The sequence below is a fragment of the Scyliorhinus torazame genome, chromosome 5 (genome assembly GCF_047496885.1).
Source record: "Scyliorhinus torazame isolate Kashiwa2021f chromosome 5, sScyTor2.1, whole genome shotgun sequence".
NCBI classification, from domain to species: Eukaryota; Metazoa; Chordata; class Chondrichthyes; order Carcharhiniformes; family Scyliorhinidae; genus Scyliorhinus; species Scyliorhinus torazame.
In genome coordinates, this window is record NC_092711.1 from 285,104,633 (window position 1) to 285,130,866 (window position 26,234).

A 26,234-nucleotide genomic window follows, 5' to 3' on the forward strand; every position below is an offset into this window, starting at 1 on the left:
TTGTTGCATTCTACATTTAACAATATACAATAATACACAGCTTTAGTCTGCCCATACTGCTCTGATTGGTTACTGGGTTGATTTGGTGGTGCAGCCTGACACATATGGAGACATGTGGGATGGACAGAGGACTGGAGGGGATGTTGCCTGCCAACAGACTGGGAGAGGAGGCATGGGAGGGACAGTTAATGACAGCAGCAAAGGTCATGATTGGAGATTGTTGATGGAAAAAAAGCAGAAGGTGCCCAGCAACAAAGTTACCAAGCTGAATTATAGATTCCTCGTCCTCCACCCCATCCCCTGGTTAAAATGTCTGGGGTGAGTCCACCAAGTGAAACACTGGCTGCCCAGCAGCCATTTAACTACCATTGGCTGTTAATAGACTGAATAGACTGGATGTAGGACGTTTACCCTTCTGATCAGGAAGTCCTGCCTCTAAGAGCTGCCAGCCAGTTAAAGATCAGCAGTTCGAGCCCCCGCAGCATCACCAGGAGTGGAGGCCATTGCCGGTATTGTGCTCGGGGCTCGAGGAGGAGAGCTGTGCTGGATCTAATCCAGCAGGTGAATGATGTGTTCTCTGGGTTCCAAGATTGCAGGCCCTGGTGAAGGGGTCCAGGCCAGGGTTTGAGAGGCCATGGTGGGAGGGGAACCTGTGAGGAAGGATAGTAACAACAGAAGAAGTTTTCTGCTGGGCCCAATATGGTGTTAAGGCTGGGCCATCTAGTGCCAAACTAGAAATCTTCCAAACAAAATGTTTGGCCTGAACTTCTCTCCTTAACAGTTAAATCCCAGTGGTGCTGGCATTAATTGCCCACTTAATGGGTCTCAATTGGTCCACTGGTGGAAAGGCAATCCAACACCTCCTCCACAGTGATAAAAATGCAGTGGGGGTCAGGGGTGGATGGATACTGCTGGATTTTAGGTACTACCTACTTTCAAACCCACTAGCAAAAGATAGAAGGATGGAATGGCAATAAAGATATTTTCCAGATCTCTGCTAGTTACATAGAATTGACAACATTGAATCAGACATTTGGCCCAATAGCCTAGGACAGCATGTATGCTCCACGTGAGCTTTCTGTCATCCTATTTCATATAATCCTGACTAAGGAAAGCCATTAAATAAAGTGAGAATGCTTCCTTCACAGATTACTTTCTAATGGTAATGGTACCTTTGTGCCTATTTTAGAAATAAAGGGCAGGATTCTCTGTTTGAGAGACTAACTTCTCCCCCCAGAGTAGAATCGCTTCTGGTCCGCATTGGCGCTAGGAGCAAGACCCGCAGATGATTCACTCTCCCTTGCCTTGCAAATTTATGCATGGCGACGAGCTCATGGAATTCCACTCAGAATCCCACTATCAGGCCACCATTTTGAGCAGGCGGCCCGATACCAAGGTCTAGTGGCTGGCTCTTCTTCCCCCCCCGCCCCAACGCAAATCTTGCCCCCACCCATTGCCAAGTAGGGGCATGATCCCACCCCCCCCCCCACCCCCCCACAGCACACATGCATGAGGGAGACCTGACCCCCCCCCCATCAGGGGCAGCACGGTAGCATTGTGGATAGCACAATTGCTTCACAGCTCCAGGGTCCCAGGTTCGATTCCGGCTTGGGTCACTGTCTGTGCGGAGTCTGCACATCTTTCCCGTGTGTGCGTGGGTTTCCTCCGGGTGCTCCGGTTTCCTCCCACAGTCCAAAGATGTGCAGATTAGGTGGATTGGCCATGCTAAATTGCCCTTAGTGTCCAAAATTGCCCTTAGTGTTGGGTGGGGTTACTGGGTTATGGGGATGGGGTGGAGATGTTGACCTTGGGTAAGGTGCTCTTTCCAAGAGCCGGTGCAGACTCGATTGGCCGAATGGCCTCCTTCTGCACTGTAAATTCTATGAAACCTCCGACAGAGGCCCACATCAGACCCCATGTCAGAGGGCCCCCATATCAGAGATCCCCATATCAGAAACCCCCCTTTATCAGTCACCCCTGTATGGAAGCCAAAGAGCAGTCCAGTCAGAAAAAGTGCAAACTTACTATTTTTTCACTTTCAAGTCCCTTGCACCTGCTGCCTCAGACAGAATGTTGAAAACAGCAGCTGTTATTTCATAGCAAGCCAAAACACGTCACAAGGCTTTAACTCCCCTCGGATCCTTTGATTTGTGAGGCTTCTATTCACTTTCAAAGAAATAGCTTTTAGTAGGCTGTAATTGACATGGTAATAGCTTCCAGACAGCCAGCTGTCCGAATTTGTTTGTCATTTCCCTTCATGCTTGAATGCATCTCATGTACCCTGCTGTGAAGCCAGCTACAATATTTATAAACATCTAGGAGATAAGTGTTTTCACTTCCTCTTCTCAACAGAAACGGTTTAACTGATTTTAATGTGGCGGAGACCTGTCAATTATAGCTAGATGGGGGCCGGGATGGCTGGATTTGCATTGTGGGGGAGGGGGGCTCCAATGGACTTTGGGGGCACCTATGTCACACACTTACCCTATCACCCACTGCGGAGTCCACCCCATCAGCGCCACACTGGAAAATACTTGCACCAATTCACGCCTGCATGAATCCCGGCCGAAAGGGTTGGAGTATCACGGAGGCATGGAGAATTGCGTTTCCAGCCCATTCATCAGATGCAAATGGGTTCAAATGACCCATTTGCATCCTCCTTCCAGTGGAAGGTGTGTAGAGAACCAAAGCATTGGAACGCCGATCCCGTTTTTAGATTGATTCTCTGCTGCACCGGAACCCCACTACCAGTGGCGGGCGGCAGAGAATCCACCGCCAAAATCTCCCCATTTCCAGTTAAGTTACTTGAATTACTTTCGATTGGAAGTCCAACTCCCACATGGTTCTAGTATCATTATTAACACCATTTGCTGCAAGCTGTTGCACTGAGTAGTGAATCCAACCTATTATTATTTAGGATGTGTGCTTTTATCGTCTCTATATTCAGTTAAACTATGTGGAGTTAAGCTAGTGTGACTTTGCAAGAGATAAACCACCCTATTCAAGGTCATACCAACAAGGATTGAAATGTATTGTGAATCTCCAAGCATATTCTCCAGTTAGAATATTGTCCTTTTCATGTTTTCTGACCTGCAAATTTAGTGGCAATGCCTTCATAAGAACAACCAAACATTAACCGATTAATATTGAGCTATAATTCTGTAGCGCTTTTCTCTTAGCACATAACCCATGTAACTGTCCTAATTGATTCAACGTTCAGCTACTCAGGCAGGCAGTGTACAGCTGTGTGTAGAAAAATTAATCCTCTGGAAACTCTGATTGATGCAGCAGCCTCTGCACACGGTAGGCATTTCAATAGAAATACAATCCAAGAAAACATGATTAATCCCTGGAAAATCTAATTCTGGAAGTAAGTAGATTTTGAAAACAAGTGATCAGTATTTCCAAGTATTTTTTATTTTATTAAGAGTGCCCAATTCATTTTTTACGAATTAAGGGGAAATCTAGCGTGGCCAATCAACCTACCATGCACATCTTTGGGTTTTGGGGTGAGACCCACGCAGTTACGAGGAGAATGTGCAAATTCCACATGGATAGTGACCCAGGGTCGGGATCAAACCCGGGTCCTCGGCGCCGTGAGGCAGCAGTGCTAACCACTGTGCCACCATGCCGCCCAGTCAGTATTTCCAAGTATAATGGGAATTTTTAGAATAAAAATAATCTATTTCCCACAAATTATGCTCGCGTGACAATGTCTGAGTATAGTATAATAATTTGTAAATGTTTAATCAGGATCCTGTGCAGAAAAGGAATTTCAAAAAAGTTTGCATTCAGCTGCTAAGATGAATGTTCCCGCCGGAAGCGACCAGGGGTGAACGGCGCCGGCGGGTGTCGTATACACCTTCGCCGGGCCGGAGAATTGGCGCAACCGCGCCACGACGCCCCAATGCCGGCGCGCGATTCTCCGTGGTGCAGAGAATTGGCGTCATTTGCGCCAACACGTTTGACGCAGCACCGGCCGCGGGCCGCTGGAATCGGCGGGACCGCCAATTCTCCGGCCCGGATGGGCCGAACGGCCGTGTGGATACGACAGAGACCCGCTGGCACCGTTCACCCCTGGTCGTTGCCGGCGGGAACCCTGCGCGAAGGGACGGGGGGCGGCCTGTGGGGCGGGGAAAAGCGCTCCTTCACCGGGGGGGGGGGGCGGGGGGGGGGGCGGGGGGGGGGGGGCCTCCGATGGGGTCTGGCCCGCGATCGGGGCCCACCGATCGGCAGGCCGGCATCTCCACCACCGGGCCTACTTTGTTGCGCGGCCGGCCCCTGAACACCGACGCCATGTTGAGTTGGGGCCGGCGCGCTGAAGAAATTCCCCGCACGTGCGGAGGTTGGCGCGACCCAACTGCGCATGCGCGGGTTGGCGCGGCGCCCATTTGGCGCCGGGAAGGGAGGCTGGAGCAGCGTGAACCGCTCCAGCGCCGTGTTGGCCCCCTGTGGGGGACAGAATCGGTTGTCCCCGTGCCCGTTTCACTCCATCGTGAAACACGATGGCATTCACGGCGGGGTGAACACTTGGTCTCCATTTTGGAGAATCGCCTCCATGTAGTTTTGCTACACACATTACACCCCTACAAACCACTAATGTGAAATTTGATATTCTCCTGCCTTAAAGAATTGTGTTGCTCATTTGCAGAATTGTGTGCAATACAGCCAGTTAGCGTTGAAACAGAACTGCTGCTGGGCAACTTATTTACAAGATTCTTCATTTATTATTGCATATTGTGATGACATGGACCCCACTGCAATGTTTAAACTATGTTCGGAGTTTTCCTCATAGCCTGCTGCTTTGTGAACAGAGATGAGTCCCCGCATGTTTCCAACCTCATCAACAATCGTTTGTGAAGAAATAAGAGTGTAACAGAAAGCTCATTCTTTATTATACCCAGCCAGCTGCCAAATGTAGATCATTTTATAACAATACGATCAATGTCAGACACCTTTTTAGACTCCTTTCATCTGAGGAAGATGAGATGATTTTTAAAATTCTGTTTGAATATCACCTGGGCTGATATCTAAACAAATTGAGAGAGAGAGAGATACAATTGCATTCTTAAGTTTTATTATTAAAGTAAAACTGTCCGCAAGAAAATGCCAAGCTTTCTCTCACAAATTCAAACTGTGTACATGACATTAAAAGGTACCTATATAAAACAATTTTTTCTGCTAATTTGAAGGGAGCAATATTCAGCTTGTTTTCAGTGGTCATTAAAATAATAGCAAGTGAAATTCCATACGTCTGCATTTAACCCCTTTCAACATCTTCTGGACCAAGTGGTTTGATGTTGCAGCAGACACCCTTATTACCTGACTGAAATCTCCTTTTTCAACAGTAATATGTAAAAGTAGAAGCTCACTTACTGATAAACAATTCCAAATAAGTGTAGCTGGCAACATAAGATCATGATCTTTCATGTACTGGCATCAGCTAGGAATATATCGCTAGCCTTTTGACAAGAGCTCACAATCACATGCTCTCAGGAATTTATTCCATTCATGCACGGGATGTGAGCATCGCTAGCTAGGCCAGCATTTATTGCCCAACACTAATTGCCTTTGAGAAGGTGAAGCTGAGCTGCCTTCTTGAACTGCTGGTCGATCTGGTGAAGGCACACTCAAAAATGTTGTTGGGAGAGTGTTCCAAGTTTTATCCAGCAACAGTGAGGCAACGGCGATATGGTTCCGCATCAGTATATTGTGTGGTTTGAAGGAGAACTTGCATGCCCCTGTTGCGCTGGCCTTTCTAGGTGATAGATGTCACGGGTTTAGAAGGTGCTGTCGACGGATAATTGGCGAGTTGCTGCAGTGCATCTTATGAATGGTGCACACTGCATCAGTGGTGGAGGGGGGTAACTGTTTATGGTGGCACATAGGGTGCCGATCAAATGGCTTGCTTTGTCCGGGAGAGTGTCAAGCTTTTTGAGTGTTGTTGGAACTGCATTTATCCAGGAAATGAAGAGTATTCATTCACACTCCTGCTTTATGAATGGTGAATAGACTTTTATGGAGTCAGGAGGTGAGTTACATTTTGCAGAAACCACAGCCTCTGGCCTGCACATGAAGCCACAATACTTATGTTGTTGATCTCTTTCATTTTCTGGTCAATGATAACCTCCAGGATATTGATGGTGGAGGATTCAATGATGCTATTGAATGTCAAGGGAGATAATTTGATTCTGTGTGGTTGCCTGGGACATGTGTTCCAATGCTCCCAACCACAGAATACTCAGATGCAAGTCCACAACCATAGCTCCCGATATGGTAAGCTCCTGACTCTTACCCTGCGTAATTGTAAAATGAAAACCAGGAGCGTCTACACTTCTGTCCAATGATTAAGACACCAATTAAAATGATAAATTCTAACAATTTGCTGTCAAAAGCGAATTCAAATAGAATTTGAGAAATTCTCTGAAAATGATGAAATGAAATGAAATGAAAATCGCTTATTGTCACAAGTAGGCTTCAAATGAAGTTACTGTGAAAAGCCCCTAGTCGCCACATTACGGCGCCTGTTCGGGGAGGCTGGTACGGGAATGATGAGAGTGAAAGGAGAAAGTCTTGTTATAAAATCCTGTACTTTTGGGAGCTGGCTGAGTATAATAAAGTATGAGCTTTCTGAAAAACTCTCATTTCTTCATAAATTATTGTTGATGAGTTTGGAAACATGTGGGACACATCTCTGCTGTCGAAGCTCACTTTGAGAGGCTGCAGAATATACATGTCTTCCAGGAGAGCTTTGGCACAAGAAAATTGTGGATGTACCATGGCAGCACATGGTAGGCAAAATATCACACGGGTTAAATAATATGTAGTGTATGTAAAGGTTCAAAAATTCAATTCAAACAAATCAGCGGTGGAGACTGTTGAGAAAAAGGAGTTTGAGCTGGTCAGTCTCCGATGCTGAATTCTGAGCATATTCTTTCATTCTCTGACTCGCTTTCTTTTTTTTGAAATAGGATGGAAAGGATTATATTCCTTTGAATACTATGTTGCAAACAGATGGTGATTCCAGCCTCTCTGCAGACCCCGGCCGCACAGAAGACATAACAAATCCAAAAGTTAATTACAGTTGCACAGGAGTCATTGGGTTAGTTAGTCATTACACTAATCAAGAAGTGCTCATTAAATTGTACAAAACAAAAGAAAACAAAGCTCTTTTCCTGTGTAAAACTTTCTAGAAAATTATCCTGATATTTATATTATTGTGCCATGTTCTGTTCCACATTACCAACCTGCTTTGTACTGAGTCTTTGTCCTTTTCTGTTGATAGGCTCAACTGCAATAATGCAAAGAAGAGGCCACTAAGCGTAAAAACATTTGATGAGGTACCTGTAGAAAATAAGGCAACTGTGATACATGAGGTAAGTTTTTGATATGGAACTGTTAATCTAGAATTCAATCATGAATACAATTGTAGCAAGAACGCGAACCTTGAAATGAGAAATGGTCATTTGAGCGAGCACAGGCATTCCTGCCACAGCCCATGGTGGACCTCGGTCATAGACTAGCCAATTCCCATTCACTCCATCCAAGATTTCTACACTTTCTCTTTCAACTCTGTTAAAATTGAACACATCTATTTTGCCATAAGCTGCAAACCCTGGACGAGATTCTCCCGTACCCGGAGGGATGGGGGGTTCCGGCACCTTTAGGGGAAGTCTCCGCACCTTTAGGGGCCAAGCCCTCACCTTGAGGGGCTAGGCCCGTGCCGGACTGGTTTGCGCTCTGCCAGCTGGCGGGAAAGGCCTTTGGCGCCACGCCAGCCGGGGCCAAACGGTCTTCGCCGGGCGACGCATGCGCGGGAGCGTCAGCGGCTGCTGACATCATCCCCACGCATGCGCACGGGAGGGGGTCTCTTCCGCCTCTGCCATAGTGAAGACCATGGCGAAGGCAGAAGAAAAAGAACGCCCCCACGGCACAGTCCTGCCCGCGGATCGGTGGGTCCCGATCGCGGGCCAGGCCATCGTGGGGGCACCCCCCGGGGCCAGATCGCCCCGCGCCCCCCCCCCCCTCCCCAGCCAGGACCCCAGAGCCTGCCCGCGCCGCCTTGACCTGATGTTCAAAAGGTGGTTTAATCCACTCTAGCGGGACAGGCATTCCAGCAGCGGGACTTCGGCCCATCTGGGCCGGAGAATCGGCGGGGGTGGGCCCGCCGACCGGCGCGGCGCGATTCCCACCCGCGCCGAATCTCTGGTGGCGGGGACTTCGGGACACAGCGGGGGCGGGATTCACGGCAACCCCCGGTGATTCTCCAACCTGGTGTGGGGTCGGAGAATCCCGTCCCCTATTCCTGACTTGAATTTGTACAGCTCCTTTTTAAAGGTATCAGCTGATCCAACTGGAAATGGTTTAGGTTACGTTCTAGTGCATTGCAACAGTGCACCAAAGAACGTCTAGTTCATGACTAGTTAAGATATACTAAATTACAATAATGTGGATAGAAAACAATACTAATATTACTGACGAACTGTAAATTGTTAACTAGAGTACGAGAGCTAATACAAAACACGACTATCCACGACGACTCCTCACCCAGACTCTGAGGTTGCAGTGTCACCTGATATAGTTCTACTGCCACCTGCTGGTTGGAGGTCTAACATATTGGCATACAGAATTGCTTATGCATATCATTACAGTTTACACCACCGCTCCTGCATATAAGCGTCAACCTAGTAAGAAGTTCACACAAGGAAGTGTAGAATCTTCCCCAAATCCCAATAGCTACTCTTACCAACAACATCCTGATATGTGGAGCATGTGAAACAATACAGCAACGAGTACCATATTATTGATAGACTAAATATCCCAGAAATTAAACTGCAATATTAGAGTACTTACGCTTCATGCATTCATATGAAATTACTTTGCCCATTGTTTTAATGTTGGTGTCCATTAAATCCATTTAAAATAAAAAGCTAGCAACCCCAGGAATTAGCAGTGTAATTTTATACAACCCCATTAAACAAGGTAACATGTATGCTTTTATATACTGCTGTAAATATTGTTTTAGAAAAAGAAGGATTATGATGAAAACAACTTGGCACACAATGTTAACGAAAACTTTTAATCAACTTATCTGGGAGGAATCATTGGAGTAACGTAACTCCACCAATGTTAATTAAGACATTCCAATATTCATTCCTGTGGTTGCACAAAAAGTCAGCGGAGGTCAGGCTAAATGAAAGGTGCTATTATTATTGTCTCATGGATTATTTTGACAACAGATTCAGGCTGCTGTCCAAGGTGAACCAATGGTTCACAGACAGACAATTTAAAGCTCCTCTCAAATAAAAGTACAAAAAGGAACACCAAGGATAACCAAGCAAACATGCTTTTTTATTTTTACATTCCCACAAGTAAAATAGCCCAGGGCCTAGGAAATGATTTGAAAGGAAACTTGCTCTTAACCCTCCAAGATTGGCCTGAAGTCTCCAGGAATTGAAGATCAGTCTCCAGGTCACTGCTGTGTGCAACCCTGGAGAAAAGTCATAGTGACATTAAAAAACATTGAGCGGGATTCTCCGTCCCACCGCACCCTTTACTGGTACGTGTAACCCCCCGGTAGCAGCATCCTCTGTCCCGGCAGCTGGCCAATGGGGCTTCCCATTGTGGGCACCCCCACTCCGTCGGGAAATCCGCAGGTGTGAGCGCACTGCCGGCAAAGAGGAGGATCCCGCCGACGGAGAATCCAGCTAATTGGTTTTTTTAAATTTCCTCTGAATATTCTCTTTACCACATGTAAAAATGATAGGAAAAATTGCTGTTTGACTGACAGACAAGCTTTCCCATTGGCGTAGGAAAGGAGTGCATCACAAGAATGGAGGTGCTGGCCAACTAAAGGTTGGAACATGGGGGAAACTCATGTGTTGAAAGTCCCAAGAATACAGGAAACAACTGATTGCACCATGCTGAGAGGTCGAGAGAATAACCCTTCACTTCTTTTTGCTGGCTCTTCTGTCAATATATGTTTGCAAATGGGAAATTATAGATGCTACTGGATGACATTGGTGAACCGTTGTATCACAGCTAGTCAGTCCCAAATTTTCTAACAATGCTTTAAGTCCGTGATCCTGTCCAGCGCCACCAGGGTACATGCAAGCAGAAGCAAGGCATTGTCTGACAGGAAAATCAGACAGAGAGCTGCTTGCCATCCTGTTTGATGGAATGACAGTATGGGGGACTTTTGAATCTGTTTCACTTGCTTTCAGAATTAAAGCTGTTTAACACATCCAGGTGACTAACCTTGGTACATTCTGGGTTCTTGGTGTACAGATCTGGCTAACATTCAGTGTAACTTAGTTGACCCCATTAATTGGACAGTTGACATAAATTACATTTTTAATCAACTAACCCCCTCATTGTGCAAGTAATGGACATCAAGTTGCAGAGTGGCACTGGATAAATTATCTGACCATCCTGTTGAAGTGTAACAGGTGAAAATATACTTTGAAAGGAAGATTTTCTTTTTTTAATTCCTGTTCGAGTTCACTATTACTAAATTAAACTTAAGAAGAGATGTCACACTCTCTCAACAGTATTTTACTTACCTACTGCCAAGGTCTCCTTGGTAATGTAACAGTAGAACTCAAAAACATAATTCCATGGAAAGCCACCCACACAAAACCTTACAAAACAAATACCGTCATCGTGTCAGTAAATGGGCAAGACCTAAGCCAATATAAATAACAAATAACACGCAGTGCCAGTGAATGGCTAAACTTTAATCTGACATCTTACTGTTTATATGCATCAGTGCATAGACGAAAACCAACTGGCGGTAAATAATAGGAAATAGTCTTTGAAACAATCTATACAGTGACTCGGTCAAGCCAGTCGCATGCATTTGCTAATGCAAACCTCCTCTGGTTCATATCTGGTGGATTAGGGCATTGGTGGTGCTCAACTGGAGACCTCTCCCATATGAGTGCTTCAATCACTAGTGTGGTGTCAGTCCATATTGGGCCTGATGAAGACCAATACTTTGTGTGGATTCCAGTGGGTTTATGAAAATCTGATCATGGGCACAGTCTAAGTGCAGAGTTTTGGGGCCAGGATGTCACATGGAGACGGTGGGCTCTTCACCAGCCAAATGATGCAGTGATAAGCCCCCCTTCACCTGCCCTGAAAGCCAAAAATCAATGTTTTACTGTTCCAGCAATAAATTGCGCACAAACGTGGCTTCCACCCCTCTGGAGCAGATATCCCAACTCCAGGAAAGCAATGGGCATATCAGCCCATGCCATACTACCCGATTTTATGCCCTCCTCCCCCACTCCCCAACATCAGTTTGCAACCCTTGTGTGATTTTGGTCTGGGTTACTCACTCGAAAGCTGTCAATAGCTAGAATAACACGCGATAGTCTACTTTTAATTTTAAGAATATACAAACTTAACATTCAGTCCACACTTCACAGACCCCTGAGTTAGCACATGGCTTAGAGTTGATAAGAACACTCCACAGCCCTCAGGTTCTCGAATTGACTGGGAATAATGTTATCAGTTAAACATATTTGAATTAAATTATACTCTCCAATATCTTATTATCTAGTTTAAATTAAATAGATTCATATTTCCAATACGAAAGTGGAGAGAAATGATTGCTGAGAGTGCACTATTTTCTTTCATCCTGAATCAAATGTTTTCTTTGGGGTCAGGGAGTCTATTCGCTCAGTTGTAATGTATTTGCTTGTTTTCACACTCTTGTTTCACTTTGCCTTTTAATTGGCTGCAAAATATTACTGCAAGAAATCAGCAAACTTTAACTTCAGTGTTTCTTGTGTAGGAGCTCAAATAAATAACTTCACTGTAGTTTATGGTTCAGCAAAATAATTGGGAATAGAGCAAAGCCCATGAAAAGTTGGCATCTCTCATCTCACTGCACAGTCTTGTGCTGATGTAGGTCACTGATTAGGTGTGACTTGGTTCACAGGAAGGTGAAACTGACAGTGGAATGGTGCTGGCCTCTGATGAACTGAAGTCCCCGAAACATCGAGAAGGCAGATCCCGCCCTTTTGGAATCATTACATTAGCGTGAGTACGCCTATTTTTTATTAATTGCAAGAAACTTTCAAGATGCAGCAAGACATTTGGCACATCAATCACCGATTTGGGTGTCATATTTTGGGAGTTATATTTAGGAGTTTAAGAATTGTGCTTTCCCCATCATCCCAAGAGAAAAGCCAAAAGTTGTATTTGAATAGGTTTCAAGTTCCCCAAACCTAATTTAATGGTGTTTTCTAATTTACTGTTAGATTGCATATTTACACACTGAAAATAATTCTGCTCTAAATTATGGATAGTATTTAATTTCCTCCTAAACCTTCCTCCTTACTATATTTTCAATTAGCATAGCGCCAAACAATACCATGGAAAGTCCATTGTACATATACCTGATGGGACGATTCTCTCCAGCCGTATAATTGCATCGAAGTAATTGACTGATTGTCGCGATCATCTATCCAGAGACCAAACCAAATTGCTAACTTCCAAAGGTTTCTACTTAAATTCCTTGATTTTCTTCTATCCCAAAGTTTTCTGGTTCTGGCTCTAGGAAGACCGTGTGCATTAATTAATGCACAAAACTAGTTCTCTGTCTTTGTTTGCGGCCAATATTGATGTAAAATGCTACACCAGGATCTGAATTAGGATGGCGGAGGCTCGGCCGAAGACATCCCTGCCAACTGTGGCTGCCCCGCTGCAGGTGTATGCCCTAATGAGTGTTGACATGAAGCAGGACTTCTGCACCTCACGCGGGAGGCTGTCCTGCCTGAGAGAGTTGCCTACCAATCTGATTGGTGGACAACTCTCCAGTGCCTGCAGCAACAGCGCTGCATGGCTGGAAGAGGAACTGCATAGAACTGTGTAAGACTAAGCCCCGGGAGCCGGACACCCAGCGAAGTGTAAGGGGTCCCAGGGCGAGGAGTTTAAGGAAGGTCTGGGGATGTCGATCAGGATCTCGGGGATGGGCCAGGGGGTGAGGTGGGGGGTGGAGGGGGGAGGGCGGCAGTTCTGGAAGACATGAGGCTGGAAGGAGAAGGCGCCCCAAGTCAGAAGGGGCTTCTGATGGTGGTGCACATCGCGCCCCCGCCACTACCCACCCAAGATCTGACTTATTTTATTTTTGGGTTTCCCCTGTGGATCTTCAATACGCCCACCAGCTGGAAAATTGAGGCGAGGTGGGAAATGGCCCGAAAGTGGCCAATAATTGACCACTTAAGGGCTTCGATTGTGGCAAGGGCGGACTTCATAGCTGATGAGCTATGAAGTGATTCATTTGGCATGACAGAAGACAAAGCTGCTGAGATCATTTGCCTAAAGGAAGGCCAGTTACCAAAGCTATCCCATTTGAGAATCACTGCAAAGTAGTTATCACTGCTGGTAGTTAAAATATAACAGAGAGAAAGATTGAGGCATATTTAACACTACTCACCTGGGTGACTTACCTGCAGTCATCCTGTTTGATTACCTTCATCTTCAACCTGATCTTCTGAGTAGGTGACCAGGCTACCTACCTTCAATTTTAACTCTGGCCTGAGCAAGGAAACCTTTATGGCTTTAATGTTCCAACATGCAGATGTTCCAGGCGGGATAGAGCGGGATGTAAAAGGGGTGGGGGCGTTGCACTACTGGTTAAGGAGAATATCACAGCTACACTGAGGGAGGACACCTTGGACGGCTCATACAGCGAGAGCTCAGGAGTAGGAAGGGTGAAGGGTGTAGTCTCAATGTTGGGAGTTTACTATAGGCCTCCCAACAGCTGGCGGAACAGATATGTAGGCAGATTTTGGCAAGATCTAAAAGTAACAAGCTTGTTGTAGTGGGTGATTTCAACTTCCCTTATAGTGACTGGGACTCACTTAGTGCTAGGGGTGTGGATGGGGCAGAGTTTGCAAGGAGCATCCAATAGGGCTTCTTGAAACAGTATATAGATAGTCCAACTGGGGAAGGGATTATACTGGACCTGGTATTGGGAAATGAGCCTGGCCTGGTGGTCGATGTTTCAGTAGGGGAGCAGTTCGGGAACAGTGACCACAATTCAGTAAGCTTTAAGTCCTCAGGTGAAGGTGATAAATTTGGGGAAGGCTAATTACAACAATAGTAGGCAGGAATTGAATAATGTAGATTGGGGCAGATGTTGGAAGGCAAATTAACATCTGGCTTGTGGGAGGCTTTTAAGTGTAAGTTGGAATTCAGCACCGGCACATTAATATAAGGATGAAGGATAAGTATATCAAGTTTTGGAAACTTCGATAATGAGAGATATTGTGAATCGAGGCAAAAAGGAAAAGGAAGCATTTGTCAAGACTAGGAGACTGGGAACATACAAAGCAAGTGGGGAATACGAGGAAAGTAGAAAGAAACTTAGGCAAGGAGTCAGGAGGGCTAAAAGAGGTCACAGAAGGTCATTGGCCAGCAGGATTAAGGAACATCCCAAGGCTTTTTATACATATATAAAGAGCAAGAGAGCAGGCAGGGAGAGGGTTGGCCCATTCAAGGGCAAGGGAGGGAATCTTTGCATGGAGCCAGAGGAAATGGGCGAGATATTAAATGAATACTTTGCGTCAGTATTCACCAAAGAGAAGGACTTGGTGGATGATGAGTCTGGGGAAGGTGTGTAGATAGTTTGAGTCATGTGGAGATCAAAAAGAAGGAGATATTGGGGGTCTTGAAAAACATTCAGGTAGACAAGTCTCCAGGGCCTGATGGGATATACCCCAGAATACAGAGAGGGGAAATTGCTGGGGCCTTGAGAGAAATCTTTGTATCCTCACTGGCTACAGGGGAGGTCCCAGAGGATTGGAGAATAGCCAATGTTATTACTTTGTTTATGAAGGGTAGCAAGGATAATCCAGGTAATTGTAGGCCGGTGAGCCTTACAGCAGTGGTAGGAAAATTATTGGAGAGGATTTTTCGATTCAGGATTGACTCCCACTTGGAAATAAGTGGACGTATTAGCGAGAGGCAACGTGGTTTTATGAAGGGAAGGTCATGCCTCACTAACTTGATTGAGTTTTTTGAGGAAGTGACGACGATGATTGATGAGGGTAGGGCAGTGGATGTTGTCTACTTGGACTTCAGTAAGGCCCTTGACTAGGTCCCACAGGGCAGACTGGTACAGAAGATTAAGTTGCACAGGATCAGAGGTGAGCTGGCAAGATGGATACAGAACGACAAAGGGCAGCAGTGGAAGGGTGCATTTCTGAATGGAGGGCTGTGACTAGTGGTGTTCCTCAGGGATCAGTGCTGGGACCCTTGGTGTTTGTAATATATAGAAATGATTTGGAGGAAAATGTAATTGGTTTGATTAGTAAGTTTGAGGATGACACAAAGGTTGGTGGAATTGCGGATAGCGATGAGGACCGTCAGAGGATACAGGTCGGTTGGAGACTTGGGCGGAGAGATGGCAGATGGAGTTTAATCCGGACAAATGTGAGGTAATGCATTTTGAAAGGTCTAATACAGATGGGAAATATACAGTGAATGGCAGAACCCTTAAGAGTGTTGATAGGCAGATGGATCTGGGTGTACAGATACACAGGTCACTGAAAGTGGCAACGCAGGTAGAAAAGGGAGACAAGAAGGCATACGGCATGCTTGCCTTCATCGGCCGGGGCATTGAGTTTTAAAATTGGCAAGCCACAGGCCGCACTTAGAATATAGTGTTCAATTCTGGTCGCCACACAACAAAAGGATGTGGAGGCTTTGGAGAGGGTACAGAAAAGATTTACCAGGATGTTGCCTGGTGTGGAGGGCATTAGCTATGAGGAGAGGTTGGAGAAACGTGGTTTGTTCTCACTGGAACGACAGAGGTTGAGGGGCTACCTGATATAAATCTACAAAATTATGAGGGGCATGGACAGAGTGGATAGTCAGAAGCTTTTCTCAGGATCGAAGAGATAATTACTAGGGGGCATAGGTTTAAGGTGTGAGGGGCTAGGTTTAAAGGAGATGTACGAGGCAAGTTCTTTACACAGAGAGTAGTGGGAGCCTGGAACGCGCTGCCGGGGGGAGGTAGTGGAAGCAGATACGATAGTGATTTTTAAGGGGCGTCTTGACAAATACATGAATAGGATGGAAATAGAGGGATATGGTCCCCGGGGATTTTAGTTCAGACAGGCAGCATGGTCGGTGCAGGCTTAGAGGGCTGAAGGGCCTGTTCCTGTGCTGTAATTTTCTTTGTCCATTGTTAAGATAAGGTGAAGAAAGTAGGAAGAGAATCGGTGACAGAAGCTGATATTCAACATAAGCTTTCTTAAAAAATGCCTGCCAGGTCCCACAAGAAAGATGAAAGTGCCCCCTTCGCCCAAAGAGCTTCCTAAATCCTCTCCCCTCAACTTGGTGCTGACAAGCCTGACCCTTACTTGCTGTGCTACTGTCAATAAAGCAGCAATTGGCTGACTAATAATCGCTTTTAATAGTTATGTATACATTTGAGATTGAGACTCAATGGTACGATTGTACAATGAGTCAGCCTGTATTTTACAGCTAGTCATTCTGACCTTTCTTGTGGATTTGTTGCTGTTTATAATTGGTGTTACCTTAGGCAGTGATGTCAGGTTTATGCTGTTGTTGTTTTAACAGCCGTTGTTTCTGCTGTTCAGCAGCTTTCTCAATATTGAGGCTCGACCTTGCTGTGTCTTTAATCCTTTCTTGTGATCTATGTTTTTTTTTCCAAATGTATTTTTTTCAAAGATTTCTGTGACTAGTGGTGTATAACCCTTTATAACACCTCTCCAGAATAATCTGGAAGAATTATTTCATGAAATCAGAATACTGAGGATTCCACTGCTTAAGCAAATTCTGTGCAACCCATTTTTTACAAGCAAGATAATCTGCCTTGACCGTCTCCTCCAACAGCCTAAGGCTGAATTACAAAAACTGTCTCGACATAATTCTCTCCTTCCAATTTTCCATCATCTTGCCAAAAATGAAATACCTCACAGATTGAAAACTGCATTGAGTTCCATTTATCCCCACTCCATTGCACTATGTTAATGCATTAGTATTGAGCACCACTGTGCACACTGAGGGTAGAATTTAATGAACCTCCTCCTGCCCCCACCAGCAGGAGGAGTGGTTTGGGAGGCAGAGAGGTCACACAATCAGGTGAAGAGCCCGGCACCTTCCAGACTTCCCTCAATTGATTCAAGGGTGGGAGGAACAAGGATGACCTTCCCATCCCTAGCCCAATCGAGGCCCTTAATTGGCCACCTAAAAACCTCATCCCACTGCCGCTTGTATTTTACCAGAGGGAGGGGGCAGGATGCTACGTGGGGAGGCTGTCAGGTATATACTGGTGGCCTTTCCTACGGGCACAGTTGGGGGAGCCCTCCAGTTCTGGCACCTGTGCAAGAGCTAGCCCTAGTGAAATAGGCCCTTCCCCTCCTGTCCTCCATCTCTATTCCCCTCCCTCCTCTCCACCTCACTAGGGCCTGCCTAGCTGAGTACAGCAGGCTCTCAACACTCAACTCACGCTGGGAATTCATCAATACTACTGCTCCAACCATCCCATAGTTCCAGCAGTGACCACCTCTCCAGGTACCACTGCTGGGACTGAAGAGCTGCTGGTCCTCTGATTGGCCAACAGCTCTTTGAAGCAGAATCTTCGCTTTTAAAAGCATGGGAACCCCCGTTAATTGTCTGATCGACATTTGGGTCTCCCTGAAATGGCTGCAGTGATCCTCCCACTGGCTTTCCTGCCAGTGGACAGGGTCACTGCCACGGCCATTAAATTCTGCCCTAAATGTTCGACCTGCAGATGAGGCATGCATACTGCTGCATGGATCTGGCTCGGTGACTTTCACAGAGGCATCTGAGCAAAGCATTAGGAACAACCAGTTTGTCACTGTTTCAACAACCAAACCTGTTTCACAACTCCCCAACAAAATGCTCAAAGTGAAGATTGTTGGTGCTGGAAATAGGATCAGTTTTGTCATAGTTACTTATAGAAACCCAGCTGATCAAGACCATTAGTTTCACAGCAAAGCTATTTGTACGCTGACCTAAAGTATCCCATACCTACACCACTGGGACTTTTTCCTGTTGCCAGCAGGTACCTGATGATTATCTCTGAATGCGATTGCCAATTGATGCCATATTCGTGCTAACTTTAGCATTGGCCATATTCTCTAGAAATTGAATATAAACTACCCAATTCCATTTACATGGGAGCCAGCAGACAGAGAAAATATTCATTTTTCCACTTTGAACTAGATTTGAATTCAAACTGCCTAAGTCAATGCATTAACACACTTTAAAGCATGATTTTTGCGCAATAAATCTTATCAAGTGGCAGCATCCTCTCACCTTCTGTTCTTGAATGTAATTTTAGAAGTGAAAATTGTCATCCTTTCACTAAACCAAAGCCTTGTCTTGATAAGAACGCCCGCAATGTCATGGAATATCATATCTTGTCTAACAAGCACCGGTTAAGGCATTTCTGTTCTCCTGTGGTTTCAAATAACTAGTGTTTCACTCAGCTGTGCATCCTCCTGTATGAGCAAGAAAGTCATTTTCTTGAAATGTTGCACCTCTGATATTAGACATGCATTGTTCCGTTGCAACTGTGATATGAATGTATTCATGCGTTTTCACTGGTAATGTTTTGTAACCTGTGCTTTCGGCTTACTGTCACTCATTGAAGTTTGATTTTCATGAACAGAAATGAAATGGGATAGAATGCTTAATATATAGCGTACAACATAAAGGAAAATTAAGCAAAGAGCATAGGAATTTAATTGCAGGATCTTTTGTTTGCTTTAAAAGTTTATATGCCTAACAGGCTCAAAACCAATTGAAACTTTATACACATCCATAAAGATACAGTCCCGAGCACCCACCTCTCATACGATAGAGAAAAATTGAAGTTCGCTGATGTTCATTCTCTATTTTCCCCCAAATAAGTACCAGTGATTAAAGAATTACTTAATTAAATTCTTTGTAACTGTGTCGCGCAACAATTACTCACTCAAGTCAAGAAGAGATGAAATCAATCGAACAAGACTTGTTCCCCAGCAGCTCAGTTACAGAATGCGGCTTCTGGGAGAACTCATGCTCTTATACTCCGCCGTCTGGGTGGAGCCAGCAGGCGGCAGATCCAACCAGGATCCGGGACCTGACAGCCAATAGCCTCTCGGCTTCACAAGTACCGTACTACCCCTAATGCATACCACCACATTCACCCCTTGTTAAAAACAAACCCGGCGGGGTGGTGGTTCGCATGGTGGTAGGGGTTTACAAGGCTGGTCCTGGAACTACTTTCATACAGTGGCTATGCATTTAGCCCAACAGTTAACTATATACAGGTTGTCAGAATTATTTACAAGTTTTTTTTTGTGTCACGCGGATTCCACGAGTCGAGCGGGTGCCCTGGTCATCCTTGTCGATCGCCTCAGCCCCGGTGGTGGTGCAGGTGCTGGTTCGGGCACTGTCGTCTCTGGGAGCGTTGTGCTGTTCGTCCCTGTTTCTTTACACCTGGGCGGGCACGGGAGGAGGACCGATCCACCTGGGAAGGGAGCGGTCGTGGGGTGCGCCGGTGGCAGGGAGGGGGTGATTGGTGTTGGGGGTGTGTGTGTGTGTTGCTGGCGGGTGCCAGGTCCCGCAGGGAGACGGTGTCCTGTCGGCCGTCGGGGTACGCTACGTAGGCGTACTGAGGGTTTGCGTGGAGAAGGTGAACCCTCTCGACCAACGGGTCCGATTTGTGCGCCCGCACACGTTTTCGGAGCAAGCTGGGTCCCGGGGCTGCCAGCCAGGTTGGCAGCAACGTTCCGGAGGACGACTTCCTAGGGAAGACAAGGAGGCGCTCGTGAGGCGTTTGGTTAGTGGTGGTACACAGCAGCGACCAGATGGAGTGGAGGGCATACAGGAGGGCTTCCTGCCACCGGGAAACTGGGAGATTTCTGGACCGTAGGGCCAGTAGGACGGTCTTCCAGACCGTACCGTTCTCCCTCTCTACCTGACCGTTCCCCCGGGGGTTGTAGCCCCCATTGCTCAGCAATGCCCTTGCTGAGCAGGAACTGACGCAGCTCGTCGCTCATGAAGGAGGACCCCCTGTCGCTATGGATGTACACGGTGTGGTAGTATGCATTAGGGGTCATGTGGGACTGTGAAGCCATGATGTCATTGGCTGACAGATCCCGGGTCCTGGTTGGACGTTGACCTCTAGCTCCGCCCTGAAGGCGGAGTATAAGTACCTGGAGTCCTCCCCCGCAGGCAGTCTACTACCGAACTGTGGGGGAAACAGTCACGCTTAATAAAGCCTCATCGACTTCACTCTATTCGTCTCTCGGAGTCTTTGTGCGCTACAATTAATTAAGCGTGCCTAAAAAGGACTATGGAGCTCAGGATCATTCCGGAATACCTGAGGATCAGCCCCCACGCAGTGAACGCGGCAGCAGCTTTCAAGCACTGGCAGACTTGTTTTGAGGCCTACCTCAGAACGGCCACCGGCCGGGTCACAGAAGACCAAAAACTACAGGTCCTGCACTCGAGGTTAAGCACGGAGATTTTCTCTTTCATCGAAGACGCAGAGGATTTCCAGACGGCGTTCGCAGCACTAAAAAGTCTCTATGTCCGCCCAGTAAACCAGATCTACGCTCGCTATCAACTCGCAACGAGACGGCAAAGTCCCGGAGAATCGATAGATGAATTCTACGCCGCGCTACTAATTTTGGGACGAGCCTGCAGCTGCCCGTCGGTGAACGCAAATGAACACACGGACATGTTAATGCGCGATGCTTTTGTGGCAGGTATGAACTCCTCCCAAATCCGCCAAAGACTTCTAGAAAAAGAGTCGCTAGGACTCTCAGAGGCACGGGCCCTAGCAGCCTCCCTAGATGTGGCCGCGCGAAATACCCGTGCCTACGGCCCCGACCGCGCGGCAGCCCATTGGGCTCCGTACGTACCCGTCGCAACAAACCCACCCCCCCCCCCCCCCCGGACACCCCACAGGCTTGCGCGGTCCAAACACCAAGTCGCACCGGGGGCGCCCGCTGCTATTTCTGCGGCCAGGCGAAACACGCCCGGCAGCGCTGCCCGGCCCGCGCAGCGATCTGCAAGAGCTGCGGGGAAAAGGGCCATTTCGCGGTTGTGTGCCGGTCCCGCGAGGTCGCCGCTGTCCCGGGAGAACAGGGAGCCCTGCACGCCGCTTACGCTCCCCAACCCCCCCTGCGCCCCATGTACGACCCGCAGGCGCAGCCACTCTGGGTCCCGACCACCGCGGTCCCGGGAGAACAGGGAGCCCTGCACGCCGCTTACGCTCCCCAACCCCCCCCCCCCCCGCGCCACATGTATGACCCGCCGGCGCTACCACTTTGGGTCCCGACCACCGCTCTCCCTGGAGAAGAGGGAGTTCTGCGCGGCCCTAACGCCCCCCAAAGCCCCCCCCCCCAAACCCCACTTATGACCCGCCGGCGCTACCAATTTGGGTCCCGACCACCGCTGTCCCCAGAGATGAGGGAGCCCCGCGCGTTCCTAACGCTCCCCAACCCCCCCAGCGCCCCATGTGCGACCCGCAGGTGCAGCCATTTTGGGTCCCGGCCACCACGAGGGGAGGAAGGGCGCCGCCATCTTGGACCACCCCAGACCTGTACGACGCACGGGGGCGGCCATTTTGTTCAACCCCGACGCCATCTTGGACGGCAACAACGGACCCCAGTGTCGACGGCTCCATGGGGTTCGAAGAAGACGCTCAACTACTACAACCACGTCTCGCTTCAATAACGCTGGACCAAGCTCGGCCCCGGACACTCCAGACGACGACGACAACGGTGCTGATAAACGGGCACGAGACACCATGCCTAGTCGACTCCGGGAGCACGGAGAGCTTTATCCACCCCGACACGGTAAGACGCTGATCTTTGACCACCCATCCCAGCGCACAAAAGATTTCCCTAGCTGCAGGATCCCACTCCGTACAGATCAAAGGCTTCTGCATAGTTACCCTAACGGTGCAGGGGAGGGAGTTCAAAAACTACAGGCTCTCCGTCCTTCCCCAACTCGGCGCCCCCACATTACTGGGATTAGACTTCCAGTGCAATCTACAGAGCCTTACCTTCAAATTCGGCGGCCCAATACCCCCACTCACTATCTGCGGCCTCGCAACCCTCAAGGTGCATCCCCCGTCCTTGTTTGCAAACCTCACCCCGGATTGCAAACCCGTCGCCACTAGGAGCAGACGGTACAGCGCCCAGGACCGGACCTTCATTCGGTCCGAAGTCCAGCGGCTACTAAAGGAAGGCATAATCCAGGCCAGCAATAGTCCCTGGAGAACACAGGTGGTAGTAGTAAAGACAGGGGAGCAACAAAGGATGGTCATAGACTATAGCCAGACCACCAACAGGTACACACAACTAGACGCGTACCCTCTCCCCCGCATATCTGACATGGTCAATCGGATTGCCCAATATAAAGTCTTCTCCACCGTGGACCTCAAGTCCGCCTACCATCAGCTCCCCATCCGCCCAAGTGACCGCAAGTACACAGCCTTCGAGGCAGACGGGCGATTATACCATTTCCTAAGGGTCCCATTTGGCGTCACAAACGGGGTCTCGGTCTTCCAACGGGAGATGGACCGAATGGTTGATCAACACGGGTTGCAGGCCACGTTCCCGTATCTCGACAATGTAACCATCTGCGGCCACGATCAGCAGGACCACGACGCCAACCTCCAAAAATTCCTCCAGACCGCTAAAGCCTTGAACCTCACGTACAACGAGGACAAGTGCGTTTTTAGCACCAACCGGCTAGCCATCCTGGGCTACGTAGTGCGCAATGGGATAATAGGCCCCGACCCCGAACGTATGCGCGCCCTCATGGAATTTCCCCTCCCGCACTGCTCAAAAGCCCTGAAACGCTGCCTGGGGTTCTTTTCATACTACGCCCAGTGGGTCCCCCAGTACGCAGACAAGGCCCGTCCCCTAATACAGACCACGACCTTCCCTCTGTCGACAGAGGCTTGCCAGGCCTTCAGCCGCATCAAAGCGGATATCGCAAAGGCCACGATGCGCGCCATCGACGAGTCCCTCCCCTTCCAGGTCGAGAGCGACGCCTCCGACGTAGCTCTAGCGGCCACCCTTAACCAAGCGGGCAGACCCGTGGCCTTTTTCTCCCGAACCCTCCACGCTTCAGAAATCCGCCACTCCTCAGTGGAAAAGGAAGCCCAAGCCATAGTGGAAGCTGTGCGACCTTGGAGGCATTACCTGGCCGGCAGGAGATTCACTCTCCTCATGGACCAACGGTCGGTAGCCTTCATGTTCGATAATGCACAGAGGGGCAAAATCAAAAACGACAAGATCTTAAGGTGGAGGATCGAGCTCTCCACCTTCAACTACGAGATCTTGTATCGTACCGGAAAGCGGAACGAGCCGTCCGATGCCCTATCCCGCGGCACATGTGCCAACGCACAAATTAACCGCCTCCAAACCCTCCACGAGGACCTCTGGCACCCGGGGGTCACTCGGTTTTACCACTTTATCAAGTCCCGCAACCTCCCATACTCCTTAGAGGAGGTCCGTACAGTCACAAGGAACTGCCACATCTGCGCAGAGTGCAAACCGCAGTTTTTCAGGCCGGATGGTGCGCACCTGATTAAGGCTTCCCGGCCCTTCGAACGCCTTAGTCTGGATTTCAAAGGACCCCTCCCCTCCACCGACCGCAACATATACTTCCTTAATGTGGTGGACGAGTACTCCCACTTCCCATTCGCCATCCCCTGTTCTGACATGACCGCGGCCACAGTCATTAAAGCCCTGAACACCATATTCACACTGTTCGGTTGCCCCGCATACGTCCACAGCGACAGGGGGTCCTCTTTCATGAGTGACGAGCTGCGCCAGTTCCTGCTCAACAACAGGATAGCCTCGAGCAGGACGACCAGCTACAACCCCCGGGGGAACGGGCAAGTAGAGAGGGAGAACGGCACGGTCTGGAAGACCGTCCTACTGGCCCTACGGTCCAGGGACCTCCCAGTTTCACGGTGGCAGGAGGTCCTTCCGGACGCCCTCCACTCCATCCGGTCACTACTGTGTACTAGCACTAACCAAACGCCTCATGAGCGCCTCCTTGTCTTCCCCAGGAAGTCCTCCTCTGGAACGTCGCTGCCGACCTGGCTGGCGGCCCCAGGACCCATCTTGCTCCGAAAGCACGTGCGGGCGCACAAGTCGGACTCGTTGGTCGAAAGGGTTCACCTCCTTCACGCGAACCCGCAGTACGCTTACGTGGAGTACCCCGACGGCCGACAGGACACGGTCTCTCTGCGAGATCTGGCGCCCGCCGGCAACACACACACCCCCCCGACACCAATTACCCAACCCCCCCTTCCTGCCACCGCCGCACCCCGCGACCGCCCCCTTCCCAGGAGGATCAGTCCTCCTCCCAGGCCCGACCAGGAATGAAGCCCAAGCTGAAACCGTAAGGCTCCCGGAGAAGACAACGCCGAAACAAGCACCACCACCACCACCAGGGCTGAGGCGATCGACACGGACGACCAGACCGCCCGACCGACTCGTGGCGTCAATCTAACAGTACAATGTGGACTTTGTGGACTTTTAACGAGAACATTTTGTCTTTTCCTGACGATTACTGTAAATAGTTTGAAACAAAAAAAAACCTTGTACATACTGTTATACCATGTGAAAGTTTTCCTCCCAGGACCAGCCTTGTAAACCCTTACCACCATGCGAAGCATCACCCCACCGGGTTCATTTTTAACAAGGGGTGAATGTGGTAGTATGCATTCGGGGTCATGTGGGACTGTGAAGCCATGATGTCATTGGCTGACAGATCCCGGGTCCTGGTTGGACGTTGACCTCTAGCTCCGCCCTGAAGGCGGAGTATAAGTACCTGGAGTCCTCCCCCGCAGGCAGTCTACTACCGAACTGCGGGGGAAACATTCACGCTTAATAAAGCCTCATCGACTTCACTCTATTCGTCTCTCGGAGTCTTTGTGCGCTACACACGGGGAAACCGAACAGTGTAAAGCTGGTGCCGTGGGCTTTAATGACTGTGGCCGCTGTCATGTCGGGGCAGGAGATGGCGAAGGGGAAACGGGAGTACTCGTCCACCACGTTTAGGAAGTATGCGTTGCGGTCGGTGGAGGGGAGGGGGCCTTTGAAATCCAAACTGAGGCGTTCAAAGGGACGGGAAGCCTTTATCAGGTGCGCTCTATCTGGCCTGAAAAAGTGCGGTTTGCACGCTGCGCAGATCTGGCAGTTCCTGGTGGCTGTACGGACCTCCTCAACAGAGTAGGGGAGGTTGCGAGACTTCACAAAATAGTAGAATCGAGTGACCCCCGGGTGGCAGAGGTCCTCGTGGAGGGCTTGGAGGCGGTCTACTTGTGCGTTGGCACATGTGCCGCGGGATAGGGCATCGGACGGCTCGTTCAGCTTTCCGGGACGATACAAGATCTCATAGTTATAGGTGGAGAGCTCAATCCTACACCTCAAGATCTTGTCATTCTTAATTTTGCCCCGCTGTGCATTATCGAACATAAAGGATACCGACCGTTGGTCAGTGAGGAGAGTGAATCTCCTGCCGGCCAGGTAATGCCTCCAATGTCACACAGCTTCCACTATGGCCTGGGCTTCCTTTTCCACTGAGGAGTGGCGGATTTCTGAGGCGTGGAGGGTCCGGGAGAAAAAGGCCACGGGTCTGCCCGCTTGGTTGAGGGTGGCCGTCAGAGCTACATCGGATGCGTCGCTCCCGACCTGGAAGTGGAGGGACTCGTCGATTGCGTGCATCATGGCCTTTGCGATATCCGCTTTGATGCGGCTGAAGGCCTGGCGGGCCTCTGTCGACAGGGGGAAGGTAGTGGACTAGATTAACGGGCGGGCCTTGTCTGCGTACTGGGGAACCCACTGGGCGTAATACGAAAAGAAGCCCAGGCAGCGTTTCAGGGCTTTGGAGCAGTGGGGGAGAGGAAATTCCATAAGGGGGTGCATGCGTTCGGGGTCAGGGCCTATCACTCCATTGCGCACTCCGTATCCCAGGATGGCCAGACGGTTGGAGCTAAAAACGCATTTTTCCTCGTTATATGTGAGGCTCAGGGCGTTAGCGGTCTGGAGGAATTTGCGGAGGTTGGCGTCGTGGTCCTGCTGGTCATGGCCGCAGATGGTTACATTGTCGAGGTATGGGAACGTGGCCCGCAACCCGTGCTGGTCAACCATTCGGTCCATCTCCCGTTGGAAGACCGAGACTCCGTTCGTGATGCCGAATGGGACCCT

The 26,234-nt window shown here is 48.8% G+C and overlaps 1 protein-coding gene and 1 long non-coding RNA gene across 4 annotated transcripts in view; one reads left to right on the forward strand and one right to left on the reverse strand.

Moving 5' to 3' along the window:
• Nucleotides 1-26,234, forward strand: part of kdrl (kinase insert domain receptor like) — a 283,571-nt gene that overhangs the window by 247,671 nt on the left and 9,666 nt on the right. The window contains exons 27-29 of the mRNA XM_072505640.1: nucleotides 6,972-7,102; nucleotides 7,286-7,376; nucleotides 11,945-12,045. Coding sequence (XP_072361741.1) covers nucleotides 6,972-7,102; nucleotides 7,286-7,376; nucleotides 11,945-12,045 — 323 coding nt within the window. The remainder of the gene's footprint in view (nucleotides 1-6,971; nucleotides 7,103-7,285; nucleotides 7,377-11,944; nucleotides 12,046-26,234) is intronic.
• The window catches only part of LOC140421169 (uncharacterized), a 92,171-nt gene that overhangs the window by 60,983 nt on the left and 4,954 nt on the right, over nucleotides 1-26,234 (reverse strand). For 2 of the 3 annotated variants that reach the window (XR_011946683.1, XR_011946685.1), the window contains exon 2: nucleotides 7,248-7,344. This is a non-coding gene — a long non-coding RNA (uncharacterized lncRNA). Of the gene's footprint in view, nucleotides 1-7,247; nucleotides 7,345-10,562; nucleotides 10,643-26,234 lie in introns of those variants that run through there. The other variant, XR_011946684.1, reaches the window with a different exon arrangement.